Here is a 21,429-nt window from a genome sequence, read left to right as displayed (position 1 = left end):
TGAACTGTCTTGCTGATGTTTAAATTGGTCAAATTGCTTCAGGCAGGGTGCGCCCCAACACCTTAGGCAAGGAAAATAAGTTTGGTAAATTAATTTTTTGTTCAGGTTCTCTGACACAATTAAACGAATAGTAGGGCTAATTTTGTATCAACCTATCACCGCCATAGGCATAAGCTTAAATCATTATGGGTCAGTATACTACTGAAATTAAAAAATAACCTAACTGCCTAGCAGTTCACAGCTTGTAATATACCTAATATTCACAGGATATTAATTTTTTGATTGTTTGGTTATAAATAAAAGAGCGCTAAACAGAACTACAGAAATAGAAAAGGAAGAAAATAGATTAGAGGTAAATAGCTTCCCCGAATACCACATATGGTTGGATAAGGGGTCATTATAAGTGTCCTGAAATATTGCTAACCTCTACAACAGAATAGATACTTTCTCTTTTCCTCTTTTCGTTTCTTTTGTCTCTTGCTCTTCTGCTTTCTGGTGGGTCTTTTTTTTTTTTTTTTTTTTTAACACGAGCACGTAAATGAATTAAGTAGACACTTCCCCACCTATCCACTCACCTTTTCCTCCCCTTTTTTTTTTTGAGTCCCTCTCTCACTGGGTAGTAAATACCCCATAATCTTTTTTAATCACATCACATGGATAAATTTCTTCACAGCCACCCCAAAAATTCTCCCCCAGCTATGGCAGGAAGGCAGAGAGACAAAAAGAATAAAGCACTTCATGAAACCTCGGTTGAGGTTCATACATCTGGGAGTAGCTCCCCAGTAGAGCCACTAGACATCCAGACTTTAGTTAGTAAGATTTCAGAAGCTCTGGCTCCCAAATTTGACGCTTTAAAAATAGAAATAAAGCAAGACATCCTATTCTTATCAAACGAGGTCAAACAGTTTTCACATAGACTCTCCGAGGCAGAGCAGAGAATTTCAGATCTTGAGGACACTAATCTGTCTTATAAAAATAGTATTGAGGCCTTAAACACAACATTATTAAAAATTCAGAACAAAATGGAAGATCTTGAAAATAGATCTAGAAGGAATAATCTAAGAATCATTGGAGTTCCAGAAGAGAAACAATATGAGAACCTAGATAAATTGATCACAGAGACAATACCGAGACTATTACAGATCCCTGAGTCCTCCCCAAGGATAGTTATCGAGAGGGCCCACAGAATAGGGACACTTACTTTAAATAAAACTAACACGAGGCCAAGACCCATAATTGTTAAGGTTTTGAACTTTCAGCACAAAGTGGCAATGCTCCAGGCTTATCGCAAATATCAACCTATATTTTTAGGCGACGTAAAAATTCTTATGTTCCAAGACTATTCAGCAGAAGTTGCCTCAAAAAGAAGGGAGATTGCCCCAGTGTGCTCACGGTTTATAAACCAAGGTGTACAGGCTGCCTTGCTTTACCCAGCAAAATTAAAAATACAAAGGGAGGGACGTACATACTTCTTTGATTCTGCCCAAGATGCAGTAAAATTTTATGATGAGATATTTCCCTCAGGACATGTTTAAAATTAGTTTTGACATTGTTGACAACTTAGATATTCTACTCAATACAAAAATGCATAGAAGTAACGTAAACAAGGGAGGGGAGGGAAGGGAGGGTAGACCTTTCCCACTAGCCTCTCCACAAGGGGATACTGGTGTTTTTTATTTCGTGTTTTTTTTTTCCTGTATTTATTTACAGCCTGACAATATCAATATAGATGGTTATGAGATGCATAATACTCACACAAGGCTTAGATCATAGCCTTTACATATCGCAATGGTTCTTGTTATATGTTGGGGTGTCTCGTCATGTCTTGTGTCTTTTTTTTTTTTTTTTTTTTTCTCCCCTGAATATATGTGCTGCCCTATTCTTCCATTTTTTTTATGCAATGATTGACATGATAAAAGGTTTTAAATTGGCCTCTTGGAATATTGGGGGTATCACATCACCTATTAAACGTAAAACAGTAATAGCACAGTTAAGAAAAATTCAGACAGATATCGCATTTTTGCAGGAAACTCACCTTAAAATGCAAGAGGTTCTTAAACTTAAGTGTTCTTGGGTGAATGAAGTGCTTGCGTCGCCCAGTACCCAAAGGAAAGGAGGGGTAGCGATACTATTAGGTAAAAAGATAAAATACCAGGTTCTCCATACCAACTCAGATCCAGAAGGGGGGTTCTTAATGGTAAAAATTTAAATTGATCAAATACTTTACACACTATGTAACATATATGCTCCAAACGTATTTAGCTTCCCTTTTTGGGAAAAGCTTCAAGCAAACTTACTGTCCTATACAGAAGGTTTTCTGATACTAGGTGGGGACTTCAACATGGCACCACAATTCCCCCTAGACAGGTTAAGGCATAAGAACTCCTCTCTTAGAACCAAAAGGGACAACTTAGAAGCCAAAATGTTTCTCAAACTTTTTCAGAATCTCCGACTTAGAGATATATGGAGGTCATACAACCCAGACTCCAGGGATTTTACCTGCCTTTCTAAGGCGCACAAGTCACTGTCAAGAATTGACCTGATCCTCATAGATGAGAGATTATGCAAAGTAAAACTAGATGTTAAAATTTTACCTATTTGTATATCGGATCATGCTCCAATCTCTTTAGAGTTTTTCTCGAGCAATCCTACTTCAAGATACTCCAGATTTGTTTTTCCCACTTATCTTGCTTCTGATCTTAAATTTAAAAATTGGCTAAACACTAAGTTTCAGGAATACTCTTCCTTCAACAAAGAATACATTAATCGTCCTATAATCTTCTGGGAAGCTGCCAAGGCGGTTCTGAGAGGAGAAATTTTAGCCTATACGATAAACAGGACAAAAAAATTTAAGCTCAGAGAAAGAGAAATCATAAGATCTGTTTCTAACTCTTATAACGCCTACCTATTAGACAAAACACCTAGAAATTGGGCAAAATATACCCAAGCGTTAAAGGAAAGAGACTCCTTTCTCTTACTTAAGACTACACAGAAAGATCTGAAATTCCAAGCCAAATTATATAGGTATGGGAGCAAATCAGGAAAACTGCTAGCAAAATTAGTAAAAAGAGATAAGTGCTCAGCTATGATTGAGTCATTACAGGGGGAAAACAAGACAATAACATCTTCAGAAGATATAATTCAATCTTTTGTAGAATACTATCAGGACATATATTCCTTGAAAACCTCAAATTTAAAGGCACGGGAATCTTTTTGGGATAAAATTACATATAATCTGGCACCGTCAGATCTAGTTGAAGTGCTTAATCTTCCTATAACTGAGCCCGAGATTTCAAAAGCAATTCTTGCTCTCTCCTTAAACAAAGCCTCGGGCCCCGATGGTTTACCTAATGAATTTTATAAAATACTTTCCACTTCAATATCACCTCATTTACTTTCTTTATATAATGAGATTTACATAAAAGGCATTATTCCCCCACCCAGTTTTTCTGCCTCAATCACAACCTTAATTCTTAAGCAGGGGAAAGAGCCTGATAGAAAGGAATCATACAGGCCGATAGCATTATTAAATACCGATTATAAAATTTTGTCTTCCATTTTAGCAGATAGGCTGCAAATACTTCTCCCTAGTATTATACATAAAGATCAAGCAGGGTTTATGTCTAAAAGAAACTCGTCAGCAAAGATCAGGGAACTTTTCTTAACTATAGATCATTTTAACAAGAAGGGGGAGAGGGAGGGGGAGGGAGGCGCCCCAGACGCTGCAATCATTGCAATAGACGCGGAGAAAGCATTTGATTCTGTTCATTTTGATCATCTGTTATACTCTCTTCAACAATTTGGTTTACAAGGTAATTTTCTTAATTTTATCGATAATCTACATAAAACAGCATCTACTAGAATATTAGCTAATGGTTTAACTTCTTCAAACATTTTTCTTAAGAGAGGTACCCGTCAGGGGTGTCCTCTCTCCCCCCTCCTCTTTAATATCTCAATTGAGCCCTTTGCCATACACATCAGACAACATCTGGATGGTATTAGGATTGGTGAGAAAGAGATGAAATTAGCTTTATATGCTGACGATATTTTAATATATACGTCTAAAACATCTACGAATGTCCCTAAACTCATAGCAATCATAGAACAATTTGGGGCTTTCTCTGGTTATAGAGTGAACACGTCAAAATCCGAACTACTATGGATTAATCAATCCAAGGAATCTATGAGCAATATCCCATTCAAAATAGTGACTAGCTCCTTTAGATATCTTGGTATCTTGATCTCCTCCAATCCAGATACGTGGTATAATCTTAACATACCTCCGATATTAAATAAGATTAAAGAAAACCTGAGAACCTGGCAAAATCTTCCTCTATCATTGTCAGGTCGTATTGCCCTATATAAAATGGTCTGCCTCCCGAAGATACTATATATTCTACAAAATACTCCTTTGGTTCTTAAAGGTAAAGATGTCTTAGTATTTAACGCTGCACTGAGAAAATTTATTTGGCAGAATAAAAAGCCTAGAATCTCGCTAACTAAATTGTCTCTTCCTAGAGAGTACGCAGGGCTAGCCTTGCCAGATATTAAACTTTATAATCTTGCCTTCTTGACCCGATTGATTTTGGATTGGATTTCAGAAAGACATTATGTCACTAATAACGAATTGGAAAAAAATATTTTATATCCATTTACCCCTTTAGCTGTACTTCATTGCACGAGAAGCTCTCTACCGAAAGAAATGAAAAATATGAAAACAATATTTAATCCTTTATTAGCTTGGTGGAGAGTGTGTAAACTCCTCAATATCGAACAAGGAGTATCTAAACATATGCCAATAGTAGGCAACCCTCAATTTCAAGCGGGTCTTAATCTGTCTCCTTTCCAGAGATGGGAGGCACTAGGTTTGGGAAAAATGTATCAAATGTTGGATTTTGAAAGGAAATGCATAAAAACTTTTGATACTCTAAGAGAGGAGTTCAAACTATCCCATAAAGAGTTCTTTGCCTACCTTCAAGTAAGACACTTTGTCCTAAACTTAGTTGATAAATTTGGCTGGACTTGGTCACTAGGAAATATAGAGAAATGGCTAATTTTAGCTAAAAATGGCTTAATGTCAGTTTCCCCCATATATCGAGACCTAAATTCTCCAAAAGGCAACTCCAGCTTGGAAAAAATACTCAATAAGTGGGCGGTGGCTCTATCGCAGAACTTGGGGGATATTAAATTAATTCAATATTCACTATCTGAAGTCTCAAGAATCACTCTCTCCTCATCATGGAGAGAATCACATATAAGATTATTACTTATGACCTATTTTACTCCTGAAAAAGCTGTGCGATGCAGGAACACTGAATTCAATCGATGTCCTAGATGTTCCTTACCATCGGCCAATCTTCTACATATGATGTGGAATTGTCCAAAAATTCAACAGTTTTGGCTGAAGGTACAATATTGGCTTAATACACTAGGAATTCTCCCCTTGACCCTCTTGCCAGCACACATTATATTTCTATGGAAAGAACCGGAAGATCGAGTAGTAAACACTAAAATAGTTAACTTAGCTGTTTTAGCAGCAAGATACTTAATTTTTAAGAAATGGAAGAATAGAACAGCCCCCAGTATCCAAGAGGTTAAAAACTGCCTTAAAAAACAATGTATTCTGGAACAAATAGACACCAATCTGGAAGATGAAGGGGATATTATTTTGTTTTTCAGAAAGTGGTCGGTTTTTATTAGATCTCTTCCCTTGAATGAAATTGACAGTTTAATATACCCATTCAGAAATACTGAACTGGTTTTGCTCGGTCTCTGGTAATATTAATTTATTTTTTAATTTTTTTTTTTTTTTTTTTTTTTTTCTGTTATTGTCTGTCTTGTTGAGTGTTGTAATGGCTTTGTCGAAATGTAATTGTCTTTTGTCAAGGGGGGGAATACAAAAAATGGAAAAATGTATCTCAACAGTTAATGACGAAGTTCGAGGAGTACTAGATTGAAACCATATGTTAAGATTAACAAGGGCTGAAAGCCCTTAAACTTTACAGAAGAGATTTATTCTTTTCTTATTATTTTTTCTTTTGTTCTTCTGTTATTGTTTTTCACTGTTTTATATATTGGGCATATCAAGATATGAAATGTATATTATTGTTTGGTTTCTAATTATTTGTTTTGTTCTCCTTTTATGCTGTTTCCACTGAAATTATACGAAATCTTATTATGTCTGTTGAAATACAACAATAATGAAAAAAAAAAAAAAAAAAATCACATGCTCAACCTGAAACATGAAAGAAAACTTTTTGGGTTTCATATCCCTTTAAAATTTGATTCTAGTTTAAAGGGACACTCAGGTTTTATTACATTTTCATGATTCAGATACAGCAGTCATTTTAAAAAACTTTCCAATTTACTTCCATTAAAAAAAATGTGCACAGTCTTTTATATTTACACCTTTTTGAGTCACCAGCTCCTACTGAGCATGTGCAAGAACTCAGACTATACGTATATGCATTTGTGATTGGCTGATTGCTATCACATGGCACAGGGGGAGTGGAAATATACATAACTTTGTGTTAGAAAAGACTCTACTGCTCATTTGAAATTCAGAGTAAATGCTATTGTATTGTCTTGTTTTCTTGCATTTGTTGAAATCTATTGTGTTTACTGGTCCTTTAAATAGTCAGCCTTTTTGTTACACTTGCTCTGTAGTTGTGATTTAACTTTGATAATTGTAACAATGATGTTAGATTTTGTAGAGCAGTGGAGGATGTGGCTATATGGAAATATAGGGTTGGGGCAAAATACTAAATGAAGAACATCCAATTGACTCAAGGGTTTAAAGGTCAGCAAATGCCCCATAATAACTTTGGGCATCCATTAAAGGGACAGCCCACTTGAAAATTGTTATTTTTTAAAAAACAGTCTAGTGGGCGCGGAGTTAGCCACGGAAGAAGCAGGACATGTTCCGATGAAGCTCCTGACTCTATTCACTTTAAAATAGATATTTTCCTTAAAAACTATCACCAAGCGTGTTTAATATAAATCTCAGAAGGAACAACAGGAACCACAGGGCTGAGGAATAGTCGGAGAAGTAATAGCTTGAAGGGGTTTTTACACTTTTGCCAAGGAATAACCACGCGTCATTGCATATCACAGACTGGAGAGTCAGTTGATAACGTGGCTTATATGCAGCAGAAAACCTCTCAGCGAACACTGATTCTCCTAAATACAATGCTTAACATAATCACCCTCATGGATAACCCCTCAAAAGGATCACTAAACTACATTGGAGCTGCATCCTACTCAAAATGGCGACGATCCTACACTTATTGCAGCAACTAGAAGCTAAGCTAGATATCCACTTCCTTACACTGAAGGAGGAACTGGTCTCAATGAGGACTATCGCAGGAGGGGAATGTGGACCCTACACTATGCAGCTTCTGCTTGCAGACATTCTGTCTGCCACCCCCTCCTACTTTCAACCGCAGGGTCTCGAGTTTGACAATAGCTTCACCCACTTACATGGCGACGCTCACCAATTTACCAGTCTAGAAAGGGTTGCCTGGTCTGAAAGGAATACACCTATCTTCACACTAACGCCGGACCCTAATACTAACAGTAGTGAGCAGCCCGCAGAGTCAGAAGAAACAGCCGATTCCTTAGATAGCGGTAACTGTGGAAGGACCTCCGCCATTTCACCAGCCGTTGGAAGATGGGTCCTAGCACCTGGGCTGCGACCGCGAGTGAACTCCACTTCAGGAGCTAATCCTTACATGACGCAGAAAGCACCCACCTTACCTCTGACAACGGCCGCCGATCTCAACACCCCTGCATATCTCCCAGAGACTGCATGGTTACTTAACTCCTCAGGCCTAGGAACTTACGCAGAGTTTTCGATCACCGCGCTAGCCACAGGGGAGCCATATGAGGGCGACTTAATGCCGATACAGTACCGGTGTCACTTGAGCCTCCTGATAGTTGCACACTACATCAGACCTTCCACTGTCTTGAGAAGACTGATACAACTACTTGTCAGGAGGATTAGAGTTCCAGGAGCTATCCGGATTGTGTTCTGCTGCAGGCTGGGTATTGGGTAAAATCCCCGGCATCATCCCAACGCTCAAAAGCAATTCTATGACTGTGACTTTCTCCCTTCCCTTTTTCTTTTTCTTTTCTTTCTGCAAGTTATACAACCCTATTTTAAACAGTTAGATAATCTTATTATTCTACTTTTAGGCTTGTCTCTAATTGTCTATGTAGACATCGCAGGGTGTTATAAAGCCTATTAGGTAGGATTTGTCACACATAATATATAGTTGGTTAAATAAGAGCTAATTGAGATGTCAACCTTGCTATTTCATAACCCAACTACATGATGAAGAATGGTGTAAAGGTTGCAAATTATGCAGTGAGAATAACTGTTATAATATGTAAATAGGGCTGTTTCGGCTGCACATGGTTATGTATAAAGTATATTTGTATAACTGATTATTACTCTGACAATATCCTATGGTAAGTGCACATATGTGGCCCAATATAGTTATTAGCAATTTGAATGTGTGCCTCACTGTAGCTACAACTGTATACTAAATGCCCTCATATAGTATAGCTCCTAGTTCCTATCCTGCGCATAGTTAATTCACCCTAGATTTAGCTTCTCCTCCTTTACCTTAGAGGTACCCTATTTTATTTTTACTTGGAACTAATCTATCCTTGATAGGGATACAAAAGAGTAAGAATCTTGCCAATATATACCACAATTTGCCCTACCTAATGATTACATGCTCCTGCAGTTAATAGCACATATTACAGGGTCTGTAGCTCTAGGCAGAAGATAGTTATTTACCATTCATCTAAATGATCCAGTCCCTGCTTTTAGTTAATATTGTTTTAAGCCCCAGGTACTTACTTCCCGCTACCCTCACTAAGCTTACACATACGCCATTTCCACTTATTGAACATTACCCCTCTCTTTATTTTACAACTACATAAGTCAGGCATAGGTTAAACATTGACTATGTACATTGTACACCTTAGAGGTTATGCCCTCATGGTCAATTTTTGTGTTTCCTTTCTTTTCAGCGGTTGGTAGTATTCTATTGTTATAACTGAGGTTGAATCTCCCTAATTCATTTATGTCCCCTTTAAAATCCTCGATTACAGAAGCTACAATCCCTTGTGCCCTCCTCAGGCCTGTTCGATACTGAGGTCGGATAAAGGTCTCAATCATATACACATATACCGTTTGTTATGTATACTATAATGGCCCCATTTTCTAGCTTAACAGTTCATCATAGTTTTTATTTTTTATCAGAATTCTACTGTGTTTGATTCTCCTGTGTTATGGTCTAATGTTCCTACACTTGCTGAAATTGTTTATATGCTAGTTTTATATGTATCCGTATATGGTGTCTCATCACTCCAACTACAACATAACTTCACTTAGGGGGTACTTAGAATGTTCTGCTCTCCCCCCCTCCCCAGCTTCCAATGATATATATACCCTCGCCCCATAGATACACATAGGGGCGAGGGTATAGTTCCCTATCTTAGCCATTGCTTTGTACATATATGGCATACATAGATTTATAAACAAACCCATACTGCAGCCTTACCAAAGTAGGCTCCGCCCCCCTGATTTCTCCTCCCCCTTCCCTCCCCCCTCCCACAACTCGAGTGGCTCTTTCCCACTGTAATCCCTCTTCCAGTGCTCTACGACCTACTTATGGTCATTCTAAAAGCTAACTCCCCACATCATCGCAGAAATTCTCATTTTATTCATCCTAGAGATGTGGAGACCAGATTACAATTATTAAAATATAAAATGAAGTTTCATTTCAGTTCGCCCAAGCATATATCTGACACCTCCCTAGACACAACATAGGTTTCTACATGTTAAGGCTGGCCTTATTGTATTATTATGGTTATGTTTATTTCTGTGAACCCTAAAAATGTATGACTTAACTTGATATATAGTTCAGTTACTCCTCTACTAGCCTAACAGATATAATGGGTGTCACAATTTTTTTGTTGTACTCTAATGTTAATTTTATGATTGGGCAAATGTTGTATTTTGTATTCTTTGTGCTTTTTAAAACTTCAATAAAAAATCTTTTAAAAAAAAACAAAAAAAAAAACAGTGTAGTCAAAATAAAACTTTTATAATTCAGATAGGGCATGCAATTTTAAACAACTTTCCAATTCACTTTTATCATCAAATTTGCTTTGTTCACTTGGTATTATTTGTTGAAAGCTAAACCTAGGTAGGTTCATATGCTGATTTTGAAGCCCTTGAAGGCTACCTGTTATCTCAGTGCATTTTTACATTTTTCACAGCTAGACAGCTCTAGTTCATTAGAGCCATATATATATATAACATTGTGCTTAGATACAAGGTAATCACAGAGCGGCATTTTGCAGAGGCTTAGATACAAGGTAATCACAGAGGTAAAAAGTATATTAATATAACCGTGTTGGTTGTGCAAAACTGAGGAATGGGTAATAAAGGGATTATCCATCTTTTAAACAATAAAATTCTGGAATAGACTGTCCCTTTAAAAAGATAGACCTTCCCTTTATTGCCAATTTCTCAGTTTTGCATAACCAATACTGTTATATTAGTATAAATTGTACCTCCGATTACCTTGTATCTAAGCCTCTGCAGACTGCCCCTTATCTCTTTGCCTTTTACAGTCTTACATTTTTAGCCAATCAGTGCTGGTTCTTGAATAACATTATCATTCTCCAAGGCAGTGATCTCAATTATCTGAAATAGCATTCCCTGGCTGTTATGCAAGATTGAAAAAGCTAATTAAAAACAGATAAGGAGCATCCGGCAGGGGCTTAGAAACATGCAGACTTAGAGGTTATTAAAGGGACACTGAACCCATATTTTTTCTTTTGTAATTCAGAAAGAGCATGCAATTTTAAACAACTTTCTAATTTACTCCTATTATCAATTTTTCTTCGTTCTCTTGCTATCATTATTTGAAAAAGAAGGCATCTAAGCTTTTTTTTGTTTCAGTACTCTGGACAGCACTTTTTTTTATTGGTGGATGAATTTATCCACCAATCAGCAAGGACAACCCAGGTTGTTCACCAAAAATGGGCCGGCATCTAAACTTACATTCTTGCATTTCAAATAAAGATACCAAGAGAATGAAGAAAATTTGATAATAGGAGTAAATTAGAAAGTTGCTTAAAATTTCATGCTCAATCTGAGTCACGAAAGAAATGTTTTGGGTACAGTGTCCCTTTAAGTGTTATGCAATGCTGGGGAAAGGGTAGCAAACACTCTATCTCTTTAAACAAAACAAACAAGTAGACTTTAACCCACACCAATTTGGGACTCTTGAAAGTCACAATTTATCTCTTGACCACCAGCCAAGTATGTCAAGTTTTATATTGTCAGCTTTGATAATGTGATTGTTAAGTGCAGAGCAATAGTTTTGCAGTACTTGGGGTAAACTGCATGATGTCGGTCTATGTCCATTTGGGTTAAGAGACTTGATAGTTTACTTCTACTATCAAAATGTGCACAGTCTATATATATGAGGCACCGGCTTCTATTAAAGGGACACTGAACCCAATTTTTTCTTTTGTGATTCAGATAGAGCATTCTATTTTAAGCAACTTTCTAATTTACTCCTATTACCAATTTTTCTTCGTTCTCTTGTTATCTTTATTTGAAAAAGAAGGCATCTAAGCTTTTTTTGTTCAAAACTCTGGACAACACTTTTTTATTGGTGGATGAATTTATCCACCAATCAGCAAGGACAACCCAGGTTGTTAACCAAAAATGGTCCGGCATCTAAACTTACATTCTTGCATTTCAAATAAAGATACCAAGAGAATGAAGAAAATTTGATAATAGGAGTAAATTAGAAAGTTGCTTACAATTTCATGATGTATCTGAATCACGAAAGAAAAAAATTGGGGTTCAGTGTCCCTTTAAGCCTGTGCACAGGTCCACTGTGTGCATGCAAATGTGTCTGTGATTGGATGATGGCTGTCACATGATGCAGGGAACTGGCAAATTGAAATTCAGATTATTATAGCCTATGGTGAATAAATAATCTTTATTTTATTAAAGACCGGAGGCGAATAGTTTGCTTTATTTAGTACAGTGTGCAGAGTGTGTGTGGCCAGTAGCCAGGCCTCATTATTTCATTTTCATAGAATCTGTCAGAAACAAAATCTACTGCTCATTTACAATTCAGAGTGCTATTGCATTGTATTTGTTATGCACTTGTTGACTTTACAGTTTCTACTATATTTTATGGTCATTTAAGTTGAATAATAACTTTCTTGTTCATAACGTGTCACTTGCTCAGGAAGGGATATTTAGTTCCCTTAAAATGCATCAGGGTGACCACTGACTAAGTGAGTTTTAATAATTTGGTTGGTTGAAAAAAATCAAACCCTTGCAACACAGGACACAACCCCTCATGTACAACACAGTAGCACACATCAGTCTAGCAGTTTTTTAACTATAGATAATGTTTAGCTATAGACAGAATTATCTCCTCATGGCTACCTACTTCCTAATTATAGACATGTAAAACCAGACCACACTAAAGAAAGAGAAAATAACAGGCCACTGTCAGTGATAACCAAAGTTAATCAAGTATCCCGCTGCGTCTGTGGTTAAAGGGACAGTCAAGCCAAAATTAAACTTTCATGATTCAGATAGGGCATGCAATTTTAAACAACTTACCAATTTACTTTTATCATCAAATGTGCTTTGTTCTCTTGATATTCTTTGTTGTTTGTTACCTAGGTAGGCTCAAACTGATTTCTAAGCCGTTAAAGGGACAGTCTACACCAGAATTGTTATTGTTTTAAAAGATAGATAATCCCTTTATTACCCATTTCCCAGTTTTGCATAACTAACACAGTTATAATAATATACTTTTAACCTCTGTGATTATCTTGGATCTAAGCCTCTGCAAACTGCCCCTTTTTTCAGTTCTTTTGACAGACTTGCAGTCTAGCCAATCAGCCTGCTCCCAGATAACTTCTCGCGCACAAGCACAGTGTTATCAATATATGAAATACGTGAACTAACACCCTCTAGTGGTGAAAAACTGTTAAAATGCAATCTGAAAGAGGTGGGCTTCAAGGTCTAAGAAATTAGCATATGAACCTCCTAGGTTAAGCTTTCAACTAAGAATACCAAGAGAACAAAGCAAAATTGGTGATAAAAGTAAATTGGAAAATTGTTTAAAATTACATGCTCTATCTGAATCATGAAAGTTTATTTTGGCCTAGACTGTCCCTTTAAAGGCTGCCTTTATTTCAGTGCATTTTCAAGGTTTTTCACAGTTAGACACTAATAGAGTATGTGTGTTATATATATAATATTGTGCTGACTCCCATGGAGATCTTTATGAGTCAGCACTGATTGGCTAAAATACATGTCTGTCAAAAGAACTGAGATAAGGGGCTTAGATACAAGGTAATTACAGAGGTAACAAGTGTATTAATTTAACTGGGTTGGTTTTGTAAAACTGGAGAATAGGTAATAAAGGGATTATCTATTGTTTTACCAAAAACTGTTCAAGTATAATTTTGTATTGTAAAATTAGTTTCCACTTAATTTGTTCCCATTCACTTACTTTCGCAGAGTATGGAAGATGGCTCCTTTAAGTTTATTGTTGTATATAAAATAATTGTTATAGCTGATTGAAGCCTCAATCCATTGTTCACAAGAACATGCCCATATTAATGGGCTGAACTTGCAGAAAAACAGACCTCCTTTATATATTGTTTTCTTATCTTATCTCTACCTTTACACAATAGACAATACTTAGCGAGAGCAATTGAAAAGGAAAATTATATTATCTATCTCTTCCACCGCCACTATGAACTTGTTGTTGCTTGCTGCCTCTTGTATTTATAGCCTTTATAGAGAACATATAGGTTATGGTTTCAATCAACACGCAAAAACAGCTAGTTAAATGACAAAATAAAGATAAGGGAGCTATTTATAAACAATTTGATACACTCCAGCATGTAAAACAGATAATTAATACGGAAACCAACAGGAAGTATATTTTTGTGAACAATTGATCACCAGTGATAATTTTATTGCTGGATGTCAATGGCCCCCAGAAGTAGCCACTTCAGTGCTGGATTTGACATCTAAATTGTGAAATTGACATCTCCCGCTCTGTTGGCTAAAATGAACACGCACACCTCCATTACAATGAAAGCAAAAAATTAAACCCTGTGCACTATCGCTATGATGTAGCAAAATAAACAAATAAAATGCTTGGCTCTCTTAGAATGAATTAATATATATGCAGCAGATCTCTATTGGTAAATATCATTAAATGACTGTCATTATTTAATGAGCATGAAGTGATTGTCAGTGGACATGTTAAATAACTTAAAGGTACATGTTGTTTTTTTCCCTGAATATAAAAGAGCAACAATTAAACTATTTTTGTGCAACAATTGTTATGTAAAAGCTTTTTACATTTACAATGAAGCTAACAGGAAGTCTATGATTATATCCGGAGACGCTACTGCTCACTGGCTGACAGTTATTCAGTAAATGAGCATCTGTTAAAGGGACATTGTACACTAGATTTTTCTTTGCATACATGTGTTGTAGATGATCCATTTATTTAGCCCATCTGGGGGTGTTTTTGTAAAAATGTATAGTTTTGCTTATTTTTTTTAAATAACATTGTGCTGATTTTCAGACTTCTAACCAAGCCCCAAAGTTTTAGATGTATACTGATGTATACAGACTTCACATTGCTTCTGTTTGTATAACTGGTCTATTTATATGTAGTGAGGGGAAGGGTCTGCTCTCAGCTCCTTTCAGTGGGTGTCCCAGATTAACCTAATCAACAGTGCTAAATTAGGAGCTTCTAAGTACGTTTTTAAAAGGTTTTATGCTGGATTTTTATATCCGTATCTGTGCATATTATTCTTTATATTAGTGTCTTTTACATGCAGTTATATTAAAATTGGTGTATACTGCCCCTTAGGAGCATGTCCCTTTAAGAAGCAAATTAAATGCCAGAGTGCAGCACCGCTGCTCCCTTTTAACCTGCCCCTATTTCCTAAGATTAATGTTTTCTGTTTGAACCCAGAAGATATTTTGCATTGCTTTGGGAATGCATGTAATCACAAGCTGCTTATGTGCAGCACATCATACATGAGGGTACAGCTACACATATGGCTGTGATCTCACACTAGTAACATCTATAGATGCTTATGTGTAGCACATGATACATGGGGGTACAACTACACATATGGCTGTGATCTCACACTAGTAACATCTATAGATGCTTATGTGTAGCACATGATACATGGGGGTACAACTACACATATGGCTGTGATCTCACACTAGTAACATCTATAGATGCTTATGTGTAGCACATGATACATGGGGGTACAACTACACATATGGCTGTGATCTCACACTAGTAACACCTATAGATGCTTATGTGCAGCACATTATACATGAGAGTATAGCTAGTACACATATGGCTGTGATCTCACACTAGTAACATCTATAGATGCTTATGTGCAGCACATGATACATGAGGGTACAACTACACATATGGCTGTGATCTCACACTAGTAACACCTATAGATGCTTATGTGTAGCACATAATACATGAGGGTACAGCTACACATATGGCTGTGATCTCACACTAGTAACATCTATAGATGCTTATGTGTAGCACATGATACATGGGGGTACAACTACACATATGGCTGTGATCTCACACTAGTAACATCTATAGATGCTTATGTGTAGCACATGATACATGGGGGTACAACTACACATATGGCTGTGATCTCACACTAGTAACACCTATAGATGCTTATGTGCAGCACATTATACATCAGAGTATAGCTAGTACACATATGGCTGTGATCTCACACTAGTAACATCTATAGATGCTTATGTGTAGCAGATAATACATGAGGGTACAGCTACACATATGGCTGTGATCTCACACTAGTAACATCTGTAGATGCTTATGTGTAGCACATGATACATGAGGGTATAGCTACACATATGGCTGTGATCTCACACTAGTAACACCTATAGATGCTTATGTGCAGCACATGATACATGAGGGTACAGCTACACATATAGCTGTGATCTCACACTAGTAACATCTATAGATGCTTATGTGCAGCACATTATACATGAGGGTATAGCTAGTACACATATGGCTGTGATCTCACACTAGTAACATCTATAGATGCTTATGTGCAGCACATGATACATGAGGGTACAGCTACACATATAGCTGTGATCTCACACTAGTAACATCTATAGATGCTTATGTGCAGCACATGATACATGAGGGTACAGCTACACATATGGCTGTGATCTCACACTAGTAACATCTATAGATGCTTATGTGCAGCACATTATACATGAGGGTACAGCTACACATATGGCTGTGATCTCACACTAGTAACACCTATAGATGCTTATGTGCAGCACATTATACATGAGGGTATAGCTAGTACACATATGGCTGTGATCTCACACTAGTAACATCTATAGATGCTTATGTGTAGCACATGATACATGAGGGTATAGCTAGTACACATATGGATGTGATCTCACACTAGTAACATCTATAGATGCTTATGTGCAGCACATCATACATGAGGGTACAGCTACACATATAGCTGTGATCTCACACTAGTAAAATCTATAGATGCTTATGTGTAGCACATAATACATGAGGGTACAGCTACACATATGGCTGTGATCTCACACTAGTAACATCTATAGATGCTTATGTGTAGCACATAATACATGAGGGTACAGCTAGTACACATATGGCTGTGATCTCACACTAGAAACACCTATAGATGCTTATGTGTAGCACATGATACATGAGGGTACAGCTAGTACACATATGGCTGTGATCTCACACTAGTAACATCTATAGATGCTTATGTGTAGCACATGATACATGAGGGTATAAGTACACATATGGCTGTGATCTCACACTAGTAACATCTATAGATGCTTATGTGTAGCAGATAATACATGAGGGTACAGCTACACATATGGCTGTGATCTCACACTAGTAACATCTGTAGATGCTTATGTGTAGCACATGATACATGAGGGTATAGCTACACATATGGCTGTGATCTCACACTAGTAACACCTATAGATGCTTATGTGCAGCACATGATACATGAGGGTACAGCTACACATATAGCTGTGATCTCACACTAGTAACATCTATAGATGCTTATGTGCAGCACATTATACATGAGGGTATAGCTAGTACACATATGGCTGTGATCTCACACTAGTAACATCTATAGATGCTTATGTGCAGCACATTATACATGAGGGTACAGCTACACATATGGCTGTGATCTCACACTAGTAACACCTATAGATGCTTATGTGCAGCACATTATACATGAGGGTATAGCTAGTACACATATGGCTGTGATCTCACACTAGTAACATCTATAGATGCTTATGTGTAGCACATGATACATGAGGGTATAGCTAGTACACATATGGCTGTGATCTCACACTAGTAACATCTATAGATGCTTATGTGCAGCACATCATACATGAGGGTACAGCTACACATATAGCTGTGATCTCACACTAGTAAAATCTATAGATGCTTATGTGTAGCACATAATACATGAGGGTACAGCTACACATATGGCTGTGATCTCACACTAGTAACATCTATAGATGCTTATGTGTAGCACATAATACATGAGGGTACAGCTAGTACACATATGGCTGTGATCTCACACTAGAAACACCTATAGATGCTTATGTGTAGCACATGATACATGAGGGTACAGCTAGTACACATATGGCTGTGATCTCACACTAGTAACATCTATAGATGCTTATGTGTAGCACATGATACATGAGGGTATAAGTACACATATGGCTGTGATCTCACACTAGTAACACCTATTGATGCTTATGTGCAGTACATCATACATGAGGGTATAGCTAGTACACATATGGCTGTGATCTCACACTAGTAACATCTATAGATGCTTATGTGCAGCACATGATACATGAGGGTACAGCTACACATATAGCTGTGATCTCACACTAGTAACACCTATAGATGCTTATGTGTAGCACATGATACATGAGGGTATAAGTACACATATGGCTGTGATCTCACACTAGTAACATCTATAGATGCTTATGTGCAGCACATTATACATGAGGGTACAGCTACACATATGGTTGTGATCTCACACTGGTAACACCTATAGATGCTTATGTGCAGCACATTATACATGAGGATATAGCTAGTACACATATGGCTGTGATCTCACTCTAGTAACACCTATAGATGCTTATGTGTAGCACATGATACATGAGGGTATAGGTACACATATGGCTGTGATCTCACTCTAGTAACACCTATAGATGCTTATGTGCAGCACATGATACATGAGGGTAAAGCTACACATATAGCTGTGATCTCACACTAGTAACACCTATAGATGTTTATGTGTAGCACATTATACATGAGGGTACAGCTACACATATGGTTGTGATCTCACACTAGTAACACCTATAGATGCTTATGTGCAGCACATTATACATGAGGGTATAGCTAGTACACATATGGCTGTGATCTCACACTAATAACATCTATAGATGCTTATGTGTAGCACATGATACATGAGGGTATAGGTACACATATGGCTGTGATCTCAAACTAGTAACACCTATAGATGCTTATGTGCAGCACATTATACATGAGGGTACATCTACACATATGGTTGTGATCTCACACTAGTAACACCTATAGATGCTTATGTGCAGCACATTATACATGAGGGTATAGCTAGTACACATATGGCTGTGATCTTACCCTAGTAACACCTATAGATGCTTATGTGTAGCACATGATACATGAGGGTATAGCTAGTACACATATGGCTGTGATCTCACACTAGTAACACCTATAGATGCTTATGTGTAGCACATGATACATGAGGGTACAACTACACATATGGCTGTGATCTCACACTAGTAACACCTATAGATGCTTATGTGTAGCACATGATACATGAGGGTATAGGTACACATATGGCTGTGATCTCACACTAATAATATCTATATATGTTTATTTGCAGCACTAATACTGACCACACATGTGACCCCTGAAGATGACAACTGCTTTTCACAAATTGCTTCTGTTCTATTTGCAGATGAATGCATATGCAGCCCTTGCAAACACTGAAACTGACACACACAAGATACACACAAAATCATTGTGGCCCTTTAGTTCAGCCATCCCCTACAATATGACCAAAATTTACCCATTGCAGTTCATAAAATGTAACAAATAGTATTAGCCTCAACCACTATTTCATGGAAGCTAAACATGGGTATTATAGAGTAATAGTTCTCATATAAAACATTAACTTCACAGTGCCCATCAGAATGTAAAATAAACCTTATTGACACATTGGCAATGTCTTGATATTTTACATATTTCTTTGTCTTTCATCATTGAAACTAATTCAAGCCTGCAGGATTAAACAAGATTTCCATATATAATTGTAAATAACGTTCTTAGGTGAATACACTGATAAAACCTATACTAGGGCGTCAGTAAAGTAACTTTGATTATATAGTGACTGATTAGCTTCCTATAATCTCATTAAACTCATTAACTCCTTCTTCCTAAATCGTGAGTTCTATCTCTCTATTAGAATAGACCATGTATGTCAATGTGCCAGCCTGCCCATTCTCACCAGAACTGACAAGATTATGACCTTAACTTGATGAGCTATAAAGTACCTTCAAAATGAACTCAAGAATAACAACAACAAAAAGTTACAAAAATATAAATCAAACAAAGGAACTGTTGCTTCCAGTACCTGTATATTAGTGGCTTTAAAAAACATATGGTTTGCTGGCAACTAGAATCAACACTTAGCAAAAGGAAAAGCTTACAACATAACATATACTCACATTAGACATTACACACATGAGAGATTGCAGCAACGAGATAAATAAAGTGACAACTAATAAATGACAGTACTCTCAGACATCACACAGATAACCATCCTCCCTGCATACAATACATCCTCTTTACTTTGCACAATATTATTTGCTTACGATTGCTGGCAAATTACAATAAAAGTACCTTTATATTTCTCCATCTGCCTGGTCAAGAGACCTGGATTAGATCCTTGTTTCAGTAATTCCCTTTTTGTCTCTAATTCCTGGATTTTGATAGAAATTCCAAATGATGTGTAAGCAGTTTCCCAGGACTGGCTGGATCTCCCAGCACAGCTGTATTCTGTTTAGCCTGTATGCCTGCTCATGTCTGTGCCTGTGTGTGTGGTGTGCTCCTCTCTCACAGCCCCTCCCTGAAAAGTCACATTGGCTTGGGAAAGTTCAGCACAGCCCAGTGCCCCCAAATAACTGAAGCAACTGAAAGGGAAAGCACAAGGGTACTAGCTGAGATCCGGAAAGAGGATGTGCTGGAATTTCTATAGTAGCTGAGCTTGAATTGACACCAGGGACATTGTACTTGCTACATACACTGTACTTATGTATTTATTTACATTATTTCATCTGCTCAGGGTTATTTAACATTTATTACAGATTTGATTTTCCTTAAAAAAGTATGTTCCTGTCTTCCTGAACCAAGAAAAGTATTCTTGTCAGACTTATAGAGGTGCGTCCCTCTCCACCTATAGAACTGTTGGGGGGTGTCCTTACCACCCAGTTAGTATTAGTAGGAAATACACAACTTACACTTCTGGGTTATTTTCAGTTTAACATGTTAAAGCTTTTACTTAAAGGGACAGAGTTCTTTATTCTTTTTCTTTCCTTTAATGTGTTCCCAATTATCAATTTTACTTGCTGAAATGTATTCAACTATTTACAGACAGTTCATATAGATTTATGGCTAATTTTGCCTTTTGTATTCCCACCTATACTGTAAATTTCAGTAGCTTTAGTAATGGATATAAAAAAAAAACTAAAAGGTTTACATGAAATTATGCTCCCAGTGGAGGGTGTGAGAGAGAGATACTAAAATGTTAATTTCCCATTGTTCTCTGTATGTATTGGTGTTTGGGTAAACAGTGAGAAATAAGGAAGAGTATGAGTAAATAGTTATAAATCTAAGCTAAGTAGGTCTGCTCTACCTACAAGTTCATCAACTTTTAATGGGTTGTGGTTTCAATTTGTTATTATTATTATTATCAGTTATTTATAGAGCACCAACAGACTCTGCAACACTACAAACATAGGTCTTATATGCAAGGTAGCATCTATGGGAGACAAATGGGTAGAGTGCATTGTCCAGATAGTTGGAGCAGCTATTTCATATACAAAAATATACATAAAGGAACAATTTCCCATACATTTTAAACTCGGAAACTGGTATAATGAGTCATTGGAAACACATGCAGGGGAAGCCAATTTACAGTACACTGTCACCTTAAAGG

General features: G+C 37.0%; 1 protein-coding gene across 1 annotated transcript in view; it reads right to left on the bottom strand.

Moving 5' to 3' along the window:
• AFAP1L2 (actin filament associated protein 1 like 2) overlaps positions 1-20,338 on the bottom strand; it is a 297,831-nt gene extending 277,493 nt beyond the window's left edge. The window contains 1 exon segment of the mRNA XM_053692693.1: positions 20,115-20,338. Within this exon segment, the coding sequence (XP_053548668.1) occupies positions 20,115-20,130 (16 nt within the window). The 5' untranslated portion in view covers positions 20,131-20,338.
• Between the last annotated feature and the right edge of the window lie 1,091 nt (positions 20,339-21,429).

Source organism: Bombina bombina, chromosome 9 (assembly GCF_027579735.1).
Source record: "Bombina bombina isolate aBomBom1 chromosome 9, aBomBom1.pri, whole genome shotgun sequence".
Lineage (NCBI taxonomy): Eukaryota > Metazoa > Chordata > Amphibia > Anura > Bombinatoridae > Bombina > Bombina bombina.
This window is presented reverse-complemented; position numbering and strand designations above follow the sequence as displayed.